This window comes from Piliocolobus tephrosceles, chromosome 10, assembly GCF_002776525.5.
Source record: "Piliocolobus tephrosceles isolate RC106 chromosome 10, ASM277652v3, whole genome shotgun sequence".
NCBI lineage: Eukaryota > Metazoa > Chordata > Mammalia > Primates > Cercopithecidae > Piliocolobus > Piliocolobus tephrosceles.
In genome coordinates, this window is record NC_045443.1 from 34,734,241 (window position 1) to 34,759,074 (window position 24,834).

General features: G+C 34.3%; 1 protein-coding gene across 1 annotated transcript in view; it reads right to left on the reverse strand.

Moving 5' to 3' along the window:
- Positions 1 to 24,834, reverse strand: part of CPNE8 (copine 8) — a 231,885-nt gene that overhangs the window by 160,571 nt on the left and 46,480 nt on the right. The window contains exons 4-5 of the mRNA XM_026449597.2: positions 11,481 to 11,584; positions 2,875 to 2,914 (exon numbers count right to left, since the gene is read on the reverse strand). Of these exons, the coding sequence (XP_026305382.1) occupies positions 2,875 to 2,914; positions 11,481 to 11,584 (144 nt within the window). The remainder of the gene's footprint in view (positions 1 to 2,874; positions 2,915 to 11,480; positions 11,585 to 24,834) is intronic.

Genomic DNA, 24,834 nt, shown 5'->3' on the forward strand with positions numbered 1-24,834 from the left:
AAATATAGTTTTAAAATATAACACAGATACAAATATAAAGGATAGCTTAAAATGTGAAATAATATAAACCATGGGACCTACAGGAGACAATGCAATACCTCCGTGGAAAAGTAATGAGAATCTGAACTAAGGCAATAACAGCAAGAAGGGAAAGAAGAAGACAGAAAGAGAAGCATTTTTTTGTTAGAAGGAACAGGACTTGGTGACTCAGTGAATGTCAAATGTGAGACAGAAAGTGGTTAACCCTGCATCCAAGTTTTCTAACTGAGTAAACTGTGTTGATGAATTACTCTCAAGATAAATCACAGAAGCAGAAGCACATGATCTGGAAGGAAAAAATCATAAATTTTAGATCTACTTGAGTTAACAAGCTTTTGAAACTTACATTTGCTAAGGTATCCAGAGGGATAAACACTTGAGGGTCATCAGGAATGGTAGGGATACGGCTGAGCTCTCCCCAAAAGAGTTTATACAGTGAGATGAGATAAAAATTGAAAATAAAGCTATGAGAAAAAATAATATTAAGGGATAAGAGGAGGAAATAAAGCTTAAAGTGACAGATAATGGGTAAACAGGGAGGCTGGAGAAGCAGCAAGGGAGTTTCTGTGGAAGTTAGAAACGAATGTTTCAAGAATGGAGTAGTCAATTCAGTTTGGAAAAGAGAGAGAGAGAGAGAGATTAAGAGGTAACGAGTGAAGAGGAGATACTCAATCTTGATCTAACCTATGTCGGGGTAGTTTAAGCAGAAGTGAAAACCTGACGAGGAGATAGTAAAAGAGTGATCATGAGGGTAAGGCAGTGTAAAGATAAAATTTCTTACGATGAGAAGATAAAATGTTCTTATGAAAATAAAAGTATTCCTACAAAAGAGAAAGATTTGCAATGAAATATACATTTATGGTTTCTAGGAGGAATATCTCTTATATAATAAAATTTAGTCACTAGTGACTATTAAAGGGAAAAGAATTAGCCATGTTTGAGGTACCTTCCTATCCCATACACTTCTCTCTGCCCTGTACTCAAGGCAACTACACTAATAGGAAACACATGTTCCCAACTTCACTCAAAATATCCAACCCAGTGGAAATGTCCTTACCTGCCAGTTAGTATGCCCTTTAAAGAGTAGTTTGTACTAAGAAACACAGAAACTATATTCAGGGAGAGTGGTACTTGGAAGTCTATGTCCAGTTAGAAGTAGTGAGGTCATTTCCCCAAACAGAGAAACCTGGTCTTCAGAGAGAAGCAGAAGCTCAGAGAAAAGACATGGTAAAAAGAATATGTGGCCTGAGAGAGAGAACGGGAAGTGGAGAGGATAGATATCTCACTCACAATTCACCACCCTGTTTCCAATGCCAGCTTCCATAAAGTCAAGTTACACTTCACATTTACGACATGCTCATAATCCCTTTAATCAACCACCTATGAGTGAGAAGTGAATACACTTCTTTCCTTATAACTCAACAACTATAAAATGCAGTTTCTTTTCTGATTCTTTTTAGGACATTTGGAAAACTTCCAATATAGTTATGCAAATAAATTGTAAATGTCTAGTCACAATGCTATAAACCTTAATCATGAGCAGGAAGGTGGCATGGCAACCACAACGAACTTTACTTATGGAGAGCAATAAGCTTGTTGCAGCATTTTTTTTTTCAACCTGTAAAGAGGTAAATCACTTAGACAGACTGTTCCTGAATACTTCTTCCCATGATTCTGCTGTATGCTTCATAACACAAATAAATCTCATGCCTCCTTCAGTGAAGGGGGCAGTAGTAAATGTGATTTTTACCACCATACATATCCAGGTTCCCAGAGTTTCCAAATCTGTTTCCTAGCTTGTAATCCCCCTTTCTGTCTCATCTCTTTTCTGAATCATTGCACTCCCCTTCTCCAAACTTCATGGGAAATCGCATGTCTATCTATTTTAGTTTGACAGCCTACAACAGTGGAAAAGTTAAAAAAATCTTGCCCTCCTACATTTCTGGGCACTGTTAGTCCAGCCAGCCTCCTAACCCTGACACAGCTGCTAATTCTACATCTGTGTACCCAGATTTCACCTGGCACCTCAGTTATCCCCTTTCAGAATGCTGTTTTCACCCTCATTCAGCCCTTCCTACTGGGGGTGGCCTAATTCCAACTTCACAGGTCAATAGACAAGTTGATGGATTAGCACAATATTTTGCTGGAGTATCTCACTCTCATTCCTCCCTTCCCATCTGCACCTCTTTTTCTGTCTAGCTCTGATGCCCAACTACTCCTGGACCTGGAAACCTCCCCAGGTAACAATTGTTGCCTAGCAACTAGAGCTCTTGATAAAAGAGGAATAGATTGAAGGAGGGACCCCAAAAAGAAAACAAAACTGTAAGTGGCTTGAGGACAGAGATTATGTCTATCTTGCCCATATTATGCCCTCTGAAACTAGTACAGTGCCTGGCATATACAGGTATTCAGGAAATATTGGTAAATAAACTACAAAAAAAAATAAATAAATAAATAACAAACCACTCTACCTACACTCAACTACTTCCCATTCTCTCAGAAGTTAAACCTTTCAAAAAGACACAGGCTCATTACTTCATCTTGCTTAACTTGATCCAACTTCAAACATCACTGGGAACTGCAATCATCATTTATTTAAAAAATTAAAATTAAAAATTAAAAAGAAGATTAGTCCGTTTTACTTGCTAAAGGTCACTTTTTTAAATTAGCTCCTCCAAAATGTTTTTCTGGGGTTCTTTTAAAATGTTACTTATTTTCTATGACGATCATGTTACATGAATAACTTAATAGGTGTATAACTTTAATATTAATAAGTCAGCATAAGTACTAATCATTATATTATAATGTTATAAAAACATAAAAATATGAACTTACATGTTTGGATAAGTTGGGGCTCTTTGAATCAACATCATACCTAAAAAATTGAAATACAAAACTCAAGTTATTTCCACAAAATACAGCTAGGAAAAAAAAAAAAAAAAAAACAGTATTTTCCAGAACACATAAATAATATAAAAATGAAATCCAAAATAATACCAATAGGAAGAAAAACTTGGCCAATTTTAAAGTTTCACACAATCTGTGGCTTACATGCCAATGGTAGAATTCATGATCCTTGGGTTCTTTCATTTCTAAACACCTAACAAGTCTTAATATTTTCTCAATAATCAATTCCGCTTTTTGATAAGTTTAAACTTTCTCTTTTCTGCACTTATGTTTAAAATTTCTCTTTTCTGTGTGTCAGTAGTAGCCTAGTACTTTTCAACTTACTTCAAAATTCCTTAAAAACTGAAAAGCCCTCTTCTCTAGACATCATTTCAAAGGGCAACATGAGGGATCCTTGTGGTGATAGAAGTGTTCTGTATGTTGCCAGGATAAATGTCAATATCCTATTTGTGATATTGCAAGATGTTGCTACTGGGAGAACCTAGGTAAAGGATACACAGGTCTCTCTGTATAATTTCTGTATTATTTTTTACAACATCATGTGAATGAATCTGTGTTTATCTCAAAATATTTTTAAAAATCAAATTACTTATTTAACAAACAGATCCTGGTAACAGGCTGTCCTTAGCACACATTTTAATTTTTACTTACTATCTTAAATGCTATTGTTAAATTGGCTGGAGTAATGAGACATTATTTTTCCCTAATCACAGAACTTAAAGAAAACATACATTTTATGGAAACAGAAACATATTTAAATAAGACTACCATGTGTTCTAGTTTTGACCAGTTGGTACCAGAAATTAGTCAGTTCTTGAAGAGATTCGGCAATAAGATCATTCATTATCACTTTATCCCCTGGCATTAAAGAGTTTGTGGAAGTAGAGGGGACACTGATAGTCAAAATACCTTCAATTTGCCAAATTCTTGTATAGGAAAATATTTGTACTGACTACAGTCCTTCTCCCAAATCATATTCACTTCAAATTCCTTGTGAATAGCTTCCTACCAAAAATTAACTGCCTTTTTAAAGGTTAAAGTCTCCTCTCTCACATAACAAGAATGTTTTCACAAATAAAGAAAGCATCTCAATCAATAAATGTTCACTGAGTATATGGATGCTAGGCAAGGGTCCATTCACTGCCTAGCAAAGAATGTTCACCATAAACTAGCTTTAGAATTGCAATGGTTCTAGGTAATAATTATCCAAGGATACTAAGGCTTCGAGGTGAAAGGACAAGGTCTTTTCTAATGGATAGATTAGGCAAACAATACCTAAACAATCAGCTTATTACTCCAAGTGATGGGATGTGAGAGATAACACACAGAGCCACTCTATAGAGATGGAATGTCTTGTCTCACCTTCTCTTTTAAAAAATATTCTGAATCTCATCAACAGATAACTGGTATTAAAAAGGGGAAGGAGATTATTATAGAATACAGGAGACACAGGAGAAAAATACAATGTGTGACTCTTGTTTGGAATCGTACTTAAACAAACTAATTGTAAGACATTTTTAAGACAATCAGAGAAATTTCCAAATGGCCTGAATGTTAGCTGCCATTAAGTACTTATTTGGGGTAAGGTGGTCTTCTAAAAACAAGTAAACAAACAGGAGGATTATAAATAAGCACCCTTATGTGTGAGGGCTTTATTTTGAAGTATTGAAAGGTGAAATGATTTGCTTTAAAGTGATTCAGAAGTAAGTATATAACAAATAACCTGGAGGAAGTAAATGAACCAAGACCGGCAATATATACATGCCACTTTTGAATATGCTTGAAAATGTCCATGATAAAAGTTAAAATATTTAGAGCTTTCTCTGTGTTTATCCAAGTAGTCTCTCCTCCAGAAGTCCTGTGACTTCTGGAGGAGAGACTACTTTCCATAGGGAGAAGCAGAAAGATGAAGGATTAAATGCAGAGAATATGACTTCTTGTTATTATTTTTTAAATAAGGAGGAAGTTAATTCCCTCTCTCTTCCAACAGCACACACTCATTATGACCTGTTTACCTACATAAATGAATCTATTTTCATAATTTTATAATTAAACTTTACAACACCAAAAAAAAAAAACAACAAGAAAACAAAACAAAACAAAAAACAACGCATGATGCAAAAGCCTGCCTCAGAAGAATTACAAATTACTCTCCTTCACGTCAAGGCATTCTGAGCACTTTCAACAGCTATAGCCTAGAATTTTAAATCAGCAAATTGCCAACATTCACTGTAGAACTACAGTTGCTAGTACAAAAAATATACATTTTTAACCAAGAAATGTTTCTTATATAAGAAAATTTTAAGGTAAGATTGAAATTAGCAACTAAAACAATATCAGAGATGAAATATAACTGTGCTAGCTCCTTCTCAAAAATCAACTCTGCAAATTATCTTCTAAAGAACCGAGTGTGGATTGGGGAGAAATGACATCAAATGTTCAGTTAAGAAGTAAAAGGAAAATGTTTTCATCACAAAAAGCATAAGTATCTTCAAATACAAGCCTCTTTCACTGTATTTTACAAAGCTTTTTAAATACCATTATCTCATAGGTAATTTATATCATACACCTGAATACAATATGTTAGAGTATAAAGCATTAGAAATTACCATTTTTCTTTTCTCTTTTTTTTGGAGACAGAGTCTCACTCTGTTGCCCAGGCTGGAGTACACTGGTGCAATCTCAGCTCACTGCAACTTCCGCCTTCCCGGTTCAAGTGTTTCTCCTGCCTCAGCCTCCAGAGTCATATAGGTGGGTGACATAGGTGCCCGCCACCACACCTGGCTAATTTTTCTATTTTTAGTAGAGACAGGGTTTCACCATGTTGGCCAGGCTGGTCTCGAACTACTCAAGTAATCCACCCCCCTCAGCCTCCCAAAAGTGCTGGGATTACAGGCATGAGCCACCATGCCTAGCCTAAAATTACCATCTCTCTTTTAACACAATTTTTCTTCTAACTTTTCTAAATATATCAAGACTTCTCTAGGCCTCACTCTCACAGGTCATAACATAAACACTACATCCTAACTGGTTACAATGTATACGTGTACCTGTGTATCTGTTTATGAGTTCCATATTTTCTTTAAGGAAGAGAGAATATATCATCATGGAGGAAGCTTGGTGGTTTCTCCTAAGAGGATGCATCTTACCACTGTGCCTAAATTTAGTAACAAATTTTGTAAACAACTTCATCCTGCCATTGAAACCTTACTACTATAGTAATGAATTGGCAGTAGCTGATTTGGGTGCACCTCAAGGATTATGTTTTTGATTCGAGAGTAACAGATATTGATGGAAATTTTTCTTGTATTTCTGGAATTGCAACTAAGGCCCAAAGAGAAAAACAAAATATGTGATCATGCTTAGTTCAGAGCTACTGAGTCAATCGCAGGGTCACATGCTTTCTCCCTAAAGTTCAGGGGACCAGTCCATCGCCAGGTGATGAACACACTGTTTATAAGTGATTACTTTTCCCTCTCTGTTGGGGGGTAGTAGGGAGGTTCTTTCTACTCTCGAAAGCCAAGTAAAGTATGGCTCCAAAATCTGGGATGCCTGCAAGAAGGGGAGTGCTGCATCTGGTTCATCAGTAAGCTATGGGGCCCTGCTGCAAGTCCACCCTCGGGCCGTCAATGGAAGAGAAACTCACTGGAAAGTTCTAGAAAGTGTTTTCTGAGAGATGAAAAACATAGAATAATGTCCTCTTTGGCCCCTCCTCCATAAGGACAAGACAAGCAGGGTGCTTAAAATGTGTCCCCTGAGGCTGATTCCCATATAAGGTCTGGATTTTTTGGACAATAGGAGAACCACATCTCAGTCTCCCAACACCGCCTACCTTTTTGCATTCCCACCTCCCTTCTGTCCTGCAAGGAGCTGGGCAACAGCTCCAGTTGAAGGGAAAGGAAGTGAAAAGTCTTAAATTAAGTTTGAGATTAAAGTTTTAAAATAAAAAGTACCTAACAATTAAAAGAGTAACACGGTTTTAAGAAACAGAAGTGACTGAAAAGGCATGAAATTAGACTTTGACATTGTTAAGGGAGCCCTTAACCAGTGGAAAAAAATCACAGTTGACATTGTATTGGGACAACTATACTAGAAGAAATAAAACAACTTATTTTTCCTCAAAGGGCTGAGATCTATCTAAAATATTTTATGGTAACATTATACATTTCATGATTAGCACCATTTTATTTATCAAGAAAGAAAATAATTCTCTAGGTAAGTCATATCTAGACTCAGGAATTCCTTTTTAGTGTTCCAGTCCGAATGGAAACACGAATGAGAAGTGTAATTTCTAAATTATCCTATATCTGGCACATACTATGAAGTGATAAGGCTAGCCACACTTCCTGCTCAAATGCATTTTGGTACAGCTGCTCTACCAATAATAAAGTTTTCAACCATGACAACAAAGTGGATTTATTAGGAACCTGTATTATCATCAGTGTGATAATTATAATAAAAATAAATAAATGTCAAAGTTTATTACTTTCTCTGTGATATATACATAACATGACGAGAGAAACCATGTCTCTTGAGAATAAGTACATACCGGATCAAAAAGGCAAGGGAATTTTAGGACTCATAGCTGATAAGGTAATCTTGAAAATATATCTCAGACATAACATAGTAACAATAATAAAAATTAATATCGGTTAACTATTATAGTACTTACAAGAATTTGGGTCTGTGGTAGCAGAAATAAGTTGTCACTCTCTATGTGTTTCTCTTTTTCTCTACTGTCACTACAATTGTTTAAGCACTGAAATTTTTTTAAGTTTATAAAAGCCATTTCTCCAGTTTAGATAAAACATGTTCAAAGTTTCTTTTTTAATTTTTTTAGAATTTTACAAAATCAATAGGTATTAAGTAAATCCAAAACAATTCTGAAAACCATTTACATCTATCTGTTGGCTAGTTTACACTAGCGCATCTTTCATCATGCTGTTCCTTCAACGAACTATGTTACTGCAATAAAAATTGATCAGATAAAATGAGGCCATTTTTGTCACACCCAACTAAAATAGAATCAGGGCTGAAGGGGCAGCAGAGCCATGGGGAAAATCACTTGGGAGTCACAAACACCTACTCCAAGAACTGTCTCACAAGCCCAATCCAAAACCTCAAGGACCTGCTATCATCTTGAGACAAGTTTAACCTAGTAATTGCCACCCCTTACCAAACAGAGATCGCTAGCTTCTGTAAAACACAACCAGCATCAATAAACTTTCTTTCAAAACAACCTATGTAATTTGTCTCTTTTCCCAGTAGAACTCCAGCCTTTCCTTTTGCTCTCTGAACGCACCAGAAACCATTCTGGTATGCATGTGTACATGTCCAGTTGCAATTCTAATTATTATATATTATTCCCAAATAAACCCTTTTCTTAGAGATTAATCTCGGTATATATTTACTTAGGGTTGATACTGCCAATATGTCAGAATATTTGCAGTAGTTCTCTGGGTGGTAGAGGTTGGGACTACTGGTAATTTGTATTGCTACTTTAATCTTTTTTATGTTACTTTTACTAGGAATAACACATTGCTAAGTATTTTAAAAATCATCACAGGTATAATATATATACATAACTCGTGAACTATTACACTATTTCCACATTTACTTACATAGATATCCTGAAGAAATCACAATAATAATAATGATGATAATAATAATAAGCCTGTTCTTTCAGGTTAAAGGTTATTATGTGAGTATTCTAAAAAATGGAAAATCAAAAGGAATTAAAGTGATAGAGAAGACACTACATGAACTAAGAGGATGGGTTTGTTATTCTTCTTCATGATCTTCTGCAGGTAACCTTTTCTAGCCCTAGTTGTTTGAACTTTTCAGCAATCATATAAAATGGAGATATTCTTTGAATTTCTGAAACTAACCAAATACATACAAAAGGTAAAATGATACTTATTTAATTCCACTTTGCAATATGCTTTCACATTTCAAACATTACACTGTTTCTGTAAAAATTGCTTCAACTTCAATTAGGAAGTTAAGGAAGTTAAAATATATCTATTTACTTAACATTGATTTATGTTACTTTATAGTTTCCTGTCACTCTGAGATAAATGTTCCTGGAACAGATGAGTTTTGAGTATCACGTAATGAATGAAGAGCAGGACATGGATCTAAAAATCAGAGCTAAGTAACTGACAAGGAGTTCAGGGAAGTAACAAAGCTTATAGGATCTCCAATGTTGAAATTAAAATAAAATATAGAGATGAATCTCTAAATTAAATATTTTATTTGGGATGCACAGAATTGCAATTCAGGGTTTATACACACAGACCAGGGTGGTTTTCATGCAGTATGTCCAAAAAACAAAGAGAAGGTTGGGAGTTTTATTAGAAAGAGAAATGCTATATATTGTTTTGAAAAAAAAAAAAAAACTCATTGGCACTACAGCAGCTTTTGGGAGCTGGCAAAAGTGGCGATTGGTGAGTGATGGTGTAGGTAAAACCAATCATAGAGTCATGGCAGGTCATGACTGTTCTTTAGGGTTACAGTGAACGGATTCAGCAACTGGCCTTGTGGAAAATTCAATTCTTGGAACACGTGCTGTAAGTGCTTTTTTCCTCTGGCCTCTTGACTCCGATTTAGTTGGGTATGACAAGAATGACTCAATTCGTATAATCAACTTTCACACGAAGTTGATTTCAAAGATTTAGAACCAGACAGTGGATACTCTGGTCTGCATCCTATAATCCTAAAATTTGACTCTAAGTAATGTGTCCTCTCAAAATGTAAACTATATATAAATATATATTACAAAAAGATTTGCATCCAAGGAAACTCACTGCAGGATATATGTAGTAGAAAAAATGGAACCAGACAAATGCCCATCAGAAAGTGTTTGGTTAAATAAATTGCAGTTCTTTTGAACAATGGAAATTATATAACCTTTAAAATGAATGTGGTATATGCATATTTTGTGGCATAAAAGGATACCTGCAAAATACAAGGTAAAGGAAAATATATTTATTGCAATTCCTGTATGCATATGTATATGCTTAAAGGGAAAAAAAGATCTGCCAGCATATACATTGAATCATTTGCAGGTTTGGGGGGCAGGGGACGATGCTTTTTTGTATTAGGATAAAAGGAAGCTTTCATTTTACATGTCTGTATCACTTAAAGTTTGTAATAAATATTTATTACTTTCAACCACGAAAATAATGCAGATGAATGAAAAAGGAAGAAAAAAGAAAGAAAAAAACAAATGGGGGAATAAAGAATCATGAAATAGAGGCTGGTTTTAACAGAAAGTTAAGTCTGGGATTAAGGAGGAAAAATTAAGAGTCCCATGCTGGTGTAAAAGAAAAATCTTAAAAAGCACTTGCTACCAAGGCCCAGAATAATGAGAGACTTCAACCACATACTACATGATTTATATCTGCTTTTTAGTGGCAACACTGAGTGCAGCCTGTACCATAGACATCATCAGGAAGTTACCACATTCCATCTCAGTTTCTCTTCTGATAAGCCTCATTTTTACTATTTGGAAAAGAGTTTCTAAAAAATAAAAAACCAAATGTGGATGTAATAAATTTTGTTTGACAAATATGACAAATATTTAGTATTCCTGAAGAAAGAAGCTAGTATAAGATCTTTTTTAAACACAAGCACTGCGGGTTATTTTACCATGTGTATTTTAGAGGAAAATGAGAAAGCCTATTAATAGTAAAGAGCTCTTATTTTTTAAATTATGAAGCAAATTATGACTTTTTCAAATAAGATATTGATAGCTTTTGTTATCAAAAGTATTTATAAATTGTAAAAGCATGGTACATCAGGATTTTCAGCTATTTAAAACAAGACATTTATCTTTTTAATGTTCATAAATTTCTTTTAATTATTTTGATATTTTAAGCATATTTTACCCACCTCCCCACAACAGATTTCCTTTTAATCATATCTAAATACTTCAACAATCACTACAGTTCACTTCTGTGGAACAAAAACTCTATAATAATATAAACAGGCTGACTCTAGGTTCTCTGTGGACAGAAGTTGGATTTGACAGTAATGTTTTAATATGCCAGATTCAGTATCAAAGTAACAAGAACACTTAATATATTTAAAATGCTGACTCGATTATCCTGGCCCTTGGAAAAATACAAGACTACCAAGGGATGAACGGAAGCCATAGTTAGGCAGGAATCCAGTTGCTATGCTAAGAAGCTGTTGAGACAAATATCTGAGAGACATCAGCCATAAGAGTGGATGTGATAACTTTGGAGTATACCTAGAACTTGTAGGAAATCCACTGAAGCCCGGGGCAGTTGGGAAGAACATCCATATACACCGACCTGCATGGCTAAACTGCTCACCTATTCATTCAATACGTATTCAGACCTACAAAATGCAAAGCAGGGGGCTTGCTTGGGCCACACTCTGAACAGAATTAATCTGGTTTCCTGCCAATATAATCTAGAACTCAGTGCAACCATAAGACCTTGCCTTATATTAGTAATATTGTCTTTAAAAATCAAATTTTTCTAAATGCAAATTTTAGTAGAACTTACAAGTCAAAACGAAGATTTTCTCTTTCTTCAAAAAAGTAGTCCAGAATAAACTTTCTTACAAAATCAGGATTTAAAGTATTATCAATTACTTCAGTTCTTCCAAACTGTGGAAAGAGAGAATTTAAAATTAAACCTTGTATGGCTACTTATTACAAGTACAGTACATAACATCACACAGTTCTTTTTAAAAATAAGCAATAAATAACCAAATAAAAATTTTTTAGAGATCAAATCATCTCTCTTATTTATTCAGGGAAATCAGAAAACAAGCCCTGAGTCCATTCAAAAATCAGCTTCTCCCCAAAATTCGTATGACAAACCATAATGCTTCTCCTTCTCCTGTCCCTACTTGAAAGTTAAATCTTCTTTTAATGAAAATAAGTTATTTCTACCTAAAATTTAAATGTATTTCCTAACCTTGTATATGAGAAGGCCAGGCAATAAATATTCTTATAATTGAAGAGATCAAAGTATTCATAACCTTCTTCCTCTTTTTATACAAAACAGTCCCATATACAATGCAGTTTATTAGCCATGTTTTGGGGAGAATGCTCTGAAAATCTCCTACACACATATGTCACAACAATCAGTTGTTTCTGATTAATCATGTATTAATTTTTACCATATCTAGATAGCTAAAATGGAACCTATTCTTTTTGCATCTTTTAAAGCAATATGCTGCACTTTAGCTTAGAAAAACTAAGTCTCTCCATCTTAGGGCAAGTGGAAAACAGGAAAAAATATTACACTTTCTAGTTCTCCCTCCTTTCAGTGTGATAGAAGGCCATTTGGCACTTCTCCCAAAGATAGAGCACAAATATAAAATTTACATCTCTTTTCCATCTTGGCTTACATTCTTCCCTCCCAATTCCCATGGAATTCTAATGAGAGAATTTTAACTTTAGTTCTGAGCAACATTAGGCATTGAAGCATGCTGTCTTATCATGAACCAACTTTTATTAAAGTTCAATGAAATATTATCTTTTTAATAGGAAAACAGAAGAACTGTGCTAATCCATTAAAATGTGAAGCTTTCTTAAATTGTAATAATAAAACCATAGCACAAAATATCGATGACATAGGATTTACCAAGGCTACTTCCAACGGATCACCCCCAAAAAGAACAAATTTTCAGAGGTCTATGCCATTGGACAATGTTTTATATCACAGAACAATATCATACAGACAAATTATAACCCAAGTCACTAATTCAACATTTCAATAATACCAAGAATTTACTTTAAACAATAATATCAATTACAGCCACCAGTTATTGAGTGTTTACTTTGTTCCAAGCACTTTTCACATGTTACTTTAAATATTTACTATAATTCTGCATGATAGAACTAGCCCCATTTTAGAGATAAGAAAATTAAGGCAGAGTTTCAACCTAAGTCACTTTGGCTATAAAATCTGCATTCTTTCTAGGACTCTCCTCTATGTAAGCGTAAAACATAGGCCCTGGAGAAGATCCAACAGTGAGTCTATCCATTTTCATTTTCTAATTTGAAGGGAGTCGGAATAAGAGAATATACCCAAATAACCAGGGGCTGGCAGTGCTCGTGTACTTCAAGGCAACTGTGCAGAGGTCAGTAAGTTCAAGTATAAACCAGAGGGACCCTCCACTGTCCCACTCTTCCTACTGCTGGGAGGAAAGATGGGTTCCAGACCAGAGCAGAGAGCACCAAAGTTGCAAATGCACAACACTCTCAAAGAGAAACTCAGCCAGTACCCATATTCCCAAGTATTTGGATTTTTAACCCAAACTCTCACTCAGAGAGAATTTTTAAAAATGAAGTGAAATTTCCCACAGTAAGCCCCATTGAGGTGCAGCCAGCAACTCCCCAGAGTCTATTAGCCCTTAAAACACACACAAGCCTATTATTCATAGAATGCTGCTCCTCAGCAATAGGAGTGACTGAGTATACTCTGCTATCTCTAGTGAAGATTAATTTGTAGCCATTAAAATCCTGGTTTTAGCAAATCATCTATAAATTATGACTATATCCATAACAATATGTCTTCTAACACACAGTCCTGAAATTGTTTTTGATGATATTACCAGTAACTTTCATATTGCTAAATTCAGTGGTCACTTCTGGCCCTCATCTTGCCAGACCTCTCAGCAGTGTGTGACACAGCTGTCCACTCATTCTTTTTAGAAGCCATCTTTCCTGACTTTTGACACCACATTCCTCTGTGTTTCTCTTCTTCTCAGATTCTCAAGTATTCAACATCTCATTGGCAGAGCTCAGTTCAAGGCACTCTTGTTCCCTATACAATTACTTTTTATTAGGTTGTTTCATCTGTTTCTGGTATAGTTTGAATGTATCCCTTCCAAAATTCAGGCATTACCAACATGACAGTATTAAGATGCAGAGCATTTAAGAAGTGATTAGGCCATGAGGGCACCTTTCTTATGAATGGAATGAAGGCCCTTATGAAAGAGGCTTCATACAGCATTTGGCCATCATTTGCCCTTCTGCCTTCCATCATGTTAGGATACAGCAAGAATGCCCTCGCCAGATGCCAGTGCCTTGATCCTGGGCTTCCCAGACTTCAGAACTGTGAGAAAATAAATTTCTCTTCTTTTTAAATTACCTGGTCTCAGGTATTCTGTTATAGCAACACAAAACAGACCAGGATAATTTCTTTGGTTTCAAATACCATCTACACGATAACTTCCAAAGGTATGTCATCAGCTCTGAGACTCACTTCTGGGTACAGACTCATGCATACAACTGCTTTCTTAACTTATACAAGTGGTTGTTTTATAGATTCCCTCAAAAGTATCATCCAAACATAAAATAATTATTTAATATCACAAACATCACCCTAATACTGGTGCTTACCAAGTTTACTTCTTGTCAATAAATGCTACCACTATCTGCTTATCAGGCCATAAATGAAAGTCATCAATCTCAAGTCTTTCTTTTTAATCTGCCAACACCTATTCATCACTACCTCATAAGTTATCAGTTATAACTCCAAAACATGCCTCACAGCTGTTTACTTCTCTCCATAGCTCCTATCATCAGCCTAATTCAAGCTTTTCGTCCCTCTCATGGTCTACCCAAAGAGCCTCCTAACTTACATTTCTGCTTCTTCTTTTGTTCTCCTTCCAGTTCATCTTCTATATGACATCCAGAGTAATCTTTTGAAAATGTAAACATGCCCATGTCATTCCACTAGCCAAAAAATTGTAATGGCTTCCCATAGTACTTATAATGAAATCTCTTTTCTTTGGTCTACAGGTCTTGGCTCCTATTTTCCTCTCTAACCTCATTATAGGCAGTATCCCTTCTTTCTCTTTGCTCCAGCCTCCTGGCTATCTTGTAGGCCCTTTTACACACCAAACCCTTTCCTACCTCATGGCCTTTGCACCTGCTATTTCCTCTTACTAGAATGTTCTTAACCCCATTCTTGAATGGCTTTTTCCTCATCCTTTATAAAGCCTCTACTTAAATGTCAGCACACCAGCTCTAAACATCAATCTGAAATAGGTGCTCCATTCTTAAAGTTAGTCTCTCTCACAGAACCTGTCTCCCCCCTTAATAAAACTTATATTTTGATATTATACATTTAAATGTTTATGTTGGCTGGGCATGGTGGCTCACACCTGTAATCCCAGCACTTCGGGAGGCCAAGGTGGGCAGATCATCTGAGGTTGGGAGTTCGAGACCAGCCTGACCAACATGGAGAAACCAAATCTCTACTAAAAATACAAAAAATTAGCCAGGCATACTGGCAGGTGCCTGTAGTCCCAGGTACTCAGGAGGCTGAGGCAGGAGAATGGCGTGAACCTGGGAAGTAGAGCTTGCAGTGAGCCAAGATGGCGCCACCGCACTCTAGCCTGGCAGACAGAGTGAGACTCCGTCTCAAAAAAAACAAGAAAAAAAAATACAAATTAGCCGGGCGTGGTGGCGCATGCCTGTAATCCCAGCTACTCAGGAGGCTGAGGCAGGAGAAACCCAGGAGGCAGAGGCTGCGGTGAGCCAAGATCGCACCATTGCACTCCAGGCTGGGCAACAAGAGTGAAACTCCATCTCAAAAAATAAAAATAAAAATAAAAATAAAATGTTTATGTTTCCCCCACTAGACAGTAAGCTTCATGAAAGAACAGGACACAGATATGTGTTTGATTTACACCTGAATAAAACTGAGCAAATGGTTAAATAACGGAGATCTGAGATACATTGTTCAGAAAAAATAACAGTAATGTATAGTATAATACCAATTTTGGTATATGTGTAGCATAATACCAATTTGATTAAAACATAAGCGTATATATGCATATACACACACACACACACACACACACAGAAAAAAATAGAATGCAGTGTACCAGAATGTAATGATTATCATCTAATTTTTTTTTAAATGTGTTATGCATTTCTGGGTTTTCCCAATTTCTCACAATGAGTACAATTTACTTTTAAAATCAGAAACAAAAAACTTTCAGGCAGCTTTCCTGTTTTTTAGTTCACTGTATTATAAAAAGTGAAAACTGGAAATAATAAGAAATCTACACATATGTTATGACTAGTTCAGCTCATGCAAAATACGTCGGTTATTTCCTGGATGCTGGAATGTATTAGCTATCAACCAAATGATTAATCTTTTTGACTTGAAATAAAATTTACATCTTAGCTAATGTCTTGTACTACTAAATAAATAATTGTTAATTCTTTGGAAAATGTGCAGTGGCATATCATTCTATGCCTATTAAAGGGGTGTAAAATTTTAAGGAAAGACAATTATTAATAATATTAATTGATGTTATACACCCAGAAACAGCTACATTTTAAAGAATTTTAACTTGTGTCCTAAAAAATCTTGTTCTGAATATCAATAATACTAGATTATCAAAAGTACTTACGAATCTAATTACAATAACCTCTGGCACAGGCACAATGCACATGTACAAATATGTGGAAGCCAAGCACTTTTACATAACGATACTGTATTATGTTTTCATAATCTTATAGTTAGGAAACTATTCTTTTATTCCCCAAGTATGAAAATTTTCAGTTATTTGAAAAAAAGTATGTAAACTTAAATTTGTTAAAACTATAAAACAATGTTCCCTTTAAAATTCCAAGCAAAAAATGAAAAACAATTCACAATCAAGTCTTTCAAAGTTTTCCTTTGTTTTATGCTTGAGCTAATCGGATAAATAGCTACTTTTCCAATTTAGGAACAAATCTTGCAGAAAATGATAGAATAGAAATACTCCTCATTTCTAAATCAACTGATTATTAAACTACTTCAGAGAAGCAGTACTGGGAAGAACACTCAGTAACTTCATCTATTTATGGCACCAAGCAGATGAACTATGTTTTGATTAAAATGTTCAGAAAGTTTTAATATATTATGAAGGCCCAGCACAACCATCCAGTCTCACATTCACTTGTCAACTGAAGTGAAAGTGATGAAGAAAAAAGGTCATCTGAACAACTGCACATCTTTAATTCAATTATTATATTATAATTAAATCTTAGCAGCCATGATATACGGCCACAGTTTCCAGAGATTAGACAAGAGTAAAATAGATGAGTACAGCAGGCAGAATATTCTGACATAATATTAAGATAAATTTAATCTAAAAGCGCAATTTAGGACTATAAATATCCAACTTGCATGAAGGATACCAAACATACAAACACACACAGTTATACACAGAAGGTTTACATTCTCATACTCTTCCTCTTGGAAATAAAACACTGACCTCACCAGAGAATTCACAGCCCTCTTCTTCTAACAGAAAGAGATATACTTCTGTTATATAATTCATTATCCAAGACATTTTTTTCACAATCCAATAATACAAAACTCACTTTATTATAACAAGTAGAATATCTGAAAGCTTTATCTAGATCTTACAATACTACAGATCAATGAGATGTAGCTACAGATATAAAAATACATGTACACACTACACACACACACACACACACAGAGAGAAGTAAAATAACTTCCTTCTAACGTTCTTGATTACGACAAAATATTTCACATAAGTGACTGTCATTCAATTTTTAGGATCTTCTGTTTCTAGGAAGTCACCTAACTTTTTAACCACCAACAAATGAGTACCTACATCATGTCTCTGTAATTTTCACACATAAAACATAGAAAGAACTAAAGTTTACCAGCATTTAAAATTATATTATAGTGTTTTAAAACTTTAGTTAAAACAATTATTAAAGTTTTATCATATACTTTAAAATAAAAATATCTTATGAAACTTCTTTTAACATGTCATTACTTGCTATTAATTATTTGATTAGTAACATGTTTCACCCTCTGAATGAAAAAAAAAAAAAAAACTGATTCAGTTTATCCAAGAGATCCTTATTGGGAAATATGAATTAATTTTATAACATATCAGTTAGATGTTCATTTATGTGAGACAAAACATCTTTAAATGAACTGGGCAGACTATGTTAAGTTAGATTATTTTAATTTAAATGGTTACATAAATCCAATTGAAAATAAACTTGAAAAAATATAATGTATTGACACCAAACCTGAAGTATTTGAATATCTCAAAACAGTTCACACAGATGCTCTATAAATGTGGACTAGCATTCATTACAATGTTCTTGAATTGAATTAGGCTGATGATAGGAGCTATGGAGAGAAGTAAACAGCTGTGAGGCATGTTTTGGAGTTATAACTGATAACTTATGAGGTAGTGATGAATAGGCACTGGCAGATTAAAAAGAAAGACTTGAGATTGATGACTTTCATTTATGGCCTGATAACTCAACAGTTATCAGTTAACAATGAATTTCATAAACTCAAAACAAACTTTTGATCGATTATCTTTAAAACTCTTCCAGGGCAATAATTCTTAGATTTTTTAGAATTCTTAAATTTCATTATTCCCTTTGTAAAACTTTTACAACACTTTCTCCTTTTCCTGGAAGTATTGCATAAAATATGATCTCTAGGCACGGTTTGAGCACTGATCTTTTTAAATTCTCAATGTTTATTTTTGTGAATTTTATTTATTTAATTTAATGTTGTACTATGAATTTTGCAGGAAAATAGAAACATTGCAAAACTAAGCCTGAGAATTATTTTCATTCACGAGTGATCACAGCAAACTTTTACCCTCCCAGTGACAAATTATGTTGTTTTACACCAACTCTTCCCCTGAGAGCAACTAGAAAAGGTAGACGAAATATTTTAAAAAATCATTTTGGAAGCACCAGAGACCTAACAAAAGGTTATAATTTATGGAACAAAAAAACATGGACAAAAGAGAGACCAGGAAAGAAGCCCTAAAAGGCTGTTTCTGGAGGAAAAAAAAAAAAAAAAGCCAAACTAGTCAGAGATTTTAGCAATGTATATGCATGTTCGGTCTATATTTCTTTCCATTTATAATATGTCTAAACCTTTAAAAAGTGAGAGAGAAAAATTACCAAAAAAAAAAAAATAAGTCAACAAATCTTTAGGCTGGGATTCCAAAGGGCTACAATTGAGAAGGATAAATCAGAAGAACAACCCTCAGGAGCAATGAAAGCCAGATTAGCGTCATTCAAATGTTTAAGGAATTAAGGTGAACTTTTACTAGCCTTTCTGTATCTAAAAGTAAAAGTAAACCTCCTCTAGAAAAATATAAAATCATTCAAACCTTTGCATTATCTCTAATTTTTCATATACCACATGCAGCAATTATCATCAAAAATGAGAACTTCTGTTCCAGCTCTATGTAATAGATCATAGCAGCCTATAGCAGACCAAGATCTCAAATAAACAACATTATACATCACAGAACTAGAAAACAAAGAAAAAACTAAGCTCAAAGTCTGTGGAAGAAAATAATAAAGATCAGAGAAGAATAAATAAAATAGAGACTAGAAAGATAATAGAAAATAAGAATAAAATTAAGAATTGATTTTTTGAAAAGGTAAACAAAATTGACAAACCTTTAGTCAGACAGAAAAAAAAGGGAAGACAAATACATAAATTCAGAAATGAAAGAGGAGACATTACAACTGATACCACAGAGATACAAAAGATCATGAAAGACAACTATAAACAAGTTACCTACAAATCGGATAACCTAGGTAAAATGGATAAATTCACAGAAACATACAACCCAAAAAGACTGAATTAAAAAAAGAGAGAAAACCTGAGTAAGCAAATAATGAATAAAATGGTTAAATCAATACTAATAGAAAAGAAATATCCCATCAAAGGATAAACAAGGACTCACACAGAATTCTACCAAATATTAAGAGAAAAAATACGGGTTGATTATCCCTTACTGAAATGCTTGGGACAGAAGTGTTTCAGATTTCAGAATTTTTCAAATTTTGGAATACTGTATATACATTTTAGGATATCTTGGGAATGGGACCCAAGTCTAAACATGAAACTCCTTTGTTTTATGGTTTAGTGTGTGTCTTATTTATGCTCAGTGTATGTCTTATATATCATATACAATAACTTCAGTAATTTTGTTCATGAAACAAAGTTTTGATCGCATTTTACTGTGACCCATCAGATGAGGTCACATGTAAAATTTTCCACTTGTGGCATTATGCCAACACTCAAAAAGTTTCAAATTTTGGAGTATTTTGGATTTTGAGCTTTCAGATTAAGGACAATCAATCTGTAATACCAATCCTTCTAAAATACTTCCAAAAACTGAAGAAAAGGGAATGCTTCCAAACTCATTTTACAAGTCTAGCATTGCCCTGTGTGATGATTAATACTGAGTGTCAATTTGGTTGGATTGAAGGATGCAAAGTATTGCTCCTAGGTGTGTCTGTGAGGGTGTTGCCAAAGGAGATTAACATTGAGTCAATGAACTGGGAGAAGCAGGGCCACTCTCAATCTGGGTGGGTACCATCCAATCAGCTGCCAGTACACTAGAATAAAGCAAGCAGGAAAAGATGGAAAAGCAGACTTGTTGAGTCTTCCGGCCTTCATCTTTTTCTCGTGCCAGATGATTCCTGCTCTCAAATATCGGACTCCAACTTCTTCAGCTTTTGGACTCTTGGACTTATACCAGTGGTTTGTGATTGTGTGAGTCAATACTGCTTAATAAACTCCCGTTTATACATACATCTATCCTATCAGTTCTGTCCCTCTAGAGAACCCTGACTAATACACCCTGATACCAAAGCCAGACAAAAACATTATAAGAAAAGAAAACTAAAGGCAGCTGTCTGTGATGATCACAGGTGCAAAAATCTTTAACAAAATACTATCAGCCTGAATTCAACAGTACATTAAAAGAATCATTTATCATAAGTGGAATTTATCACTGGGATGCAAGGATGGTTCAACATACACAACTCCATAAAGATGATACAGTACATTAACAGAACAAATTACGAAAACTATATGATCAACTCAATGGAGCTGAAAAGGCTTTTAACAACATTCAAGAACGTTTCCAGATAAAAAGTTCAAAACAAGTTAAGTTTTAAAGGAATAAACCTCTATACAATAAAAGACATTTATGAAAAGCCCACAGCTAACATCATACTGAAAGCTTTTCCTCTAATTCAGGAACCAGACAAGGATGGCCACTCTCACACTTCTACTTAACCTAGGACTGCAAGTTCTAGCCAGAGCAATTAGACAAGAAAAAGAAATAAAAGGTATGCAAATTGGAAAGAATGAAGTGAAACTGTTTCTATTTGCTAATAACATGATCTTATATAGAGAAAGTTCTAAAGACTCCACCAATAAACTATTTCAACTGATGAAGTCAGTAAAGTTACAGGATACAAATTCAACACAGAAAAATCAGTAGTGTATCTTTACACTAACAACAAATTATCTGAAAAGTAAATTAAGAAAATCCCATTCACAATAACATTAAATAAAAAAAATCACAAAATACTGAAGAGTAAATTTAACCAAAAAGGTGAAAAACCTGTATAATAAAAACAAAACACTGATGAAAGAAATAATTATGACACAAATAAATGGAAAACTAGTCTATGTTCATGGACTGAAAATGTAATATAGTTAAAATGGCCATATTACATAAGTGATGCAATCTCTATCAAAATTCCAAGTCATTTTTCAGAGAAATAGAAAATACAATCCTAAGTTTTATACAGAACCACAAAAGATCCCACATAGCCAAAGTAACCTTGAGAAAAAAAGAACAAAGCTGAAGGCATCACACTACCTGACTTCAAAATCCACTACAATGCTATAGTTACCAACACAGCATGTTATTGGCATAACAACATATAATGACCAGTGGAACAGGATACAGAGTACAGAAATAAATCCATGCACAACACAGCATGTGGAAAGGGAAGATGTTGATCAAAGTGTACAAAATTTCAGTTAAGCAGGAGGAATAAGTTTTAATGATCTACTGTAGAAAAAAGTGACTACAATAATAACACACTGTATATTTCAAAATTGCTAAGAGAAGATTTTAAATATTTTCACCACAAAAAGAATACTAAGTAGGTGAGGTACTGGATTTCTTAAACAACCTGGCTGAATTATTCCCATAATGTAAACATTTAAAATATCACATTGTATCCCATAAATACATAATATGCAACTATTGTCAATTAAAAGTTAAAACAAAAACTTGAAAATTTAATGAAACCACTGAAAGAGATTAAAAGGGACCAAAGAACAAACAAAACAATTGGCAAGCCCTTACCTAAACTAATTTTAAAAAGAGAGAAGTCACAAATAAAATAATAAATGAAAGAGAAAACATGACAAGTGATGGTACAGGAATAAAAATGATCATAAGGGACTATTATGAACAACTTTAGCCAACAAATTGAATAACCCAGAAGAAATGGAAAAATTCTTAGAAACATATAACCTACTAAAGCTGCATCATGAAAAGATAGGCAACTTGAACAGACCAATAGTGAATAAGAGATTGAAGCAGTAATCAATAAGCTCAAAAGCAGTAATCAAAAGGAAAAGCCTGGGACTTGATGGCTTCTCTGATGAATGCTACCAAACATTTAAACAAGAATCAATATCAATCTTCCTTAAATTCTTCCCAAAATATTAAAAAAAAAAAAAAAGAAATACCTTCAGACTCATGAAGTCAGTATTATCATCATACCAAAACTAGACAAGGGCACAACTGGAAAAGAAAATTATAGGCCAATATCCTTGGTGAATATGGATGTAAAAATCCTCAACAAAATACAAATAGACTAAATTAAATAGCATATTAAAAGGATCATCCTTGTCTATAATCCTCACTAGCTAGATACCTGGTATCAACAACTAATGGCATGGGTTGCCTAGAGGGCAGAACCTTAGATTTTTCTCAGTTTTCCTATAATATTCTGAAGTGATAAAATAAATTTGACAGTAGTGCTTATAAATTTTTCAAAATGCCTATGTAAATTGAATTTTTTATAATCCCCATAAAATAAAAATACAAATAGGGTGGACATTGTTCTGTACTTCATGTTGTTTGCAAGAAACTGATCACCACATTTAAAACTTGGAAAAGACAGCTACTATATCAATGATTAACTATAGAATAAAATTTTAGGCTGTGGTTTTTCAATATACATGTACTATCACAAAATCTTATGTTGTGATTTATCTTTATTTAAAACTTTAGATGCATCACATTTAAAGAAAATTGTGACTGCATAAGGTTTCTAACTGGACTATACTATGAGTATCAGGATTTCTTTTTTTTTTTTTTTTTTCCAATATACAGCCTAGATATATTTTGGGTAAAGATAAATGCTCTTTAGTTAGAAATAAATTATGATAATAGAGTAGATGTTTACCTTAATCTTGTTGTCTTTTTCCTTAATTTTCAAAATAAAAGGCTGGCAACCTACATTGACAACCTTCATACTTTTCCTTCAAATGTTACTGATTCATGTAGCAAAACCCTGTCACATACTGATTTAACATACATAAATGTCAACAAAACATATCAGTATTATTCATGCCAATAATAGAAAAGAGACACACCTAATTAAAATTAGGTGTTTATTATTCATGTCAATAATAAAAGAAAGAGACACACCTAATTAAAATCATAGCTACAACTCAAATAATTCATATTTTATTTTGTAATATAATTGGCAGTACACAAATATATTGACTATAAATAAACCATAGATCTCAGTCATTGTTTATTGATTGTCTATCAAAGAAATTGTAAGGATGGGACTTTCATTTCCAGAAAGATGGAGTCATTTCTCTATTTTTCTTGCAAAGTACAACTAAAAACACTAAACTACATTATAGTTATTTCTTTACTTTATCAATGTCGATATTCTGGTTTTGATAATGTACTAGAGTTTTTAAGATATTACCACTTGGGCAAAGTGAGGAAACAGGACATAGGATTTCTCTGTATTATTTCTTACGTAAGGACAAACACAAACCAAAAATTAAAAATAAGAAGGTTAGGCCACAGGTGGTGGCTCACGTCTATAATCCCAGCACTTTGGGAGGCCAGGGCACGCGGATCACAAGGTCAGGAGTTTGAGACCAGCCTGGCCAACATGGCGAAATCCCATCTCTACTACAAATACAAAAAAATAATAGCCAGGCATGGTGGCGGGCAGCTGTAATCCCAGCTACTCAGGAGGCTGAGGCACAAGAATTGTTTGAACCCAGGAGACAGAGGTTGCAGTGAGCTGACATTGTGCCACTGCACTCTAGCCTGGGAGACAAGAGCAATACTCCATCTAAAAAAAGAAAATAAGAGGCTTAATTCTCCCTGTTGATAATAGAAAATATTTCCCTCCCTCCTTTTATTCAGAGCATTTACTTTGGAAAACATGTAATTACAAGTACTTTCTCTCTCTGAAATGTATATAAATCATTTTGAAAACTCTGGTCAGCTTTATAACCAGGGAATGTCTTTCTCAAAACACAGGAGCCATCTTTACATAATGTAAACATCAAAATAAATTGCACCTCTGTCTCCCAGTTTCTGTGGGAAAGCAGGAGCCTAATTTTGGTAGAGTCATTGTTCCAAGTTGCAAAATGACCTTTTGTCCCAAAGACAGGAAGTTTGTTTTTCCTCCATATGAAGCCAATTACCTAACACAGATGGTTATGATGGAGTTCAGGAGAGCCCCAAAATTGGGGCTTAGCCTGGGAGGTTCTTAACTTCACCTAGAAAAGAATGCAAGGGCAAGCTGGTGGTGTTAAACAGCAACTTTTATTGAAGTGTCAGTGTACAGCAGTAGCAGAGTTACTGCTCTTTGCAAGCAGGGCTACACAATAGGCAGTGTGCCAAAGTAGCAGCTCAAAGGTGCTTCTGCAGTCATATTTATTTTACTACATTTTAACTACATGTAAATTTACATTTTAACTACATGCAAATTAAGGAGCAGTTTATGCAGAAATTTCTAGA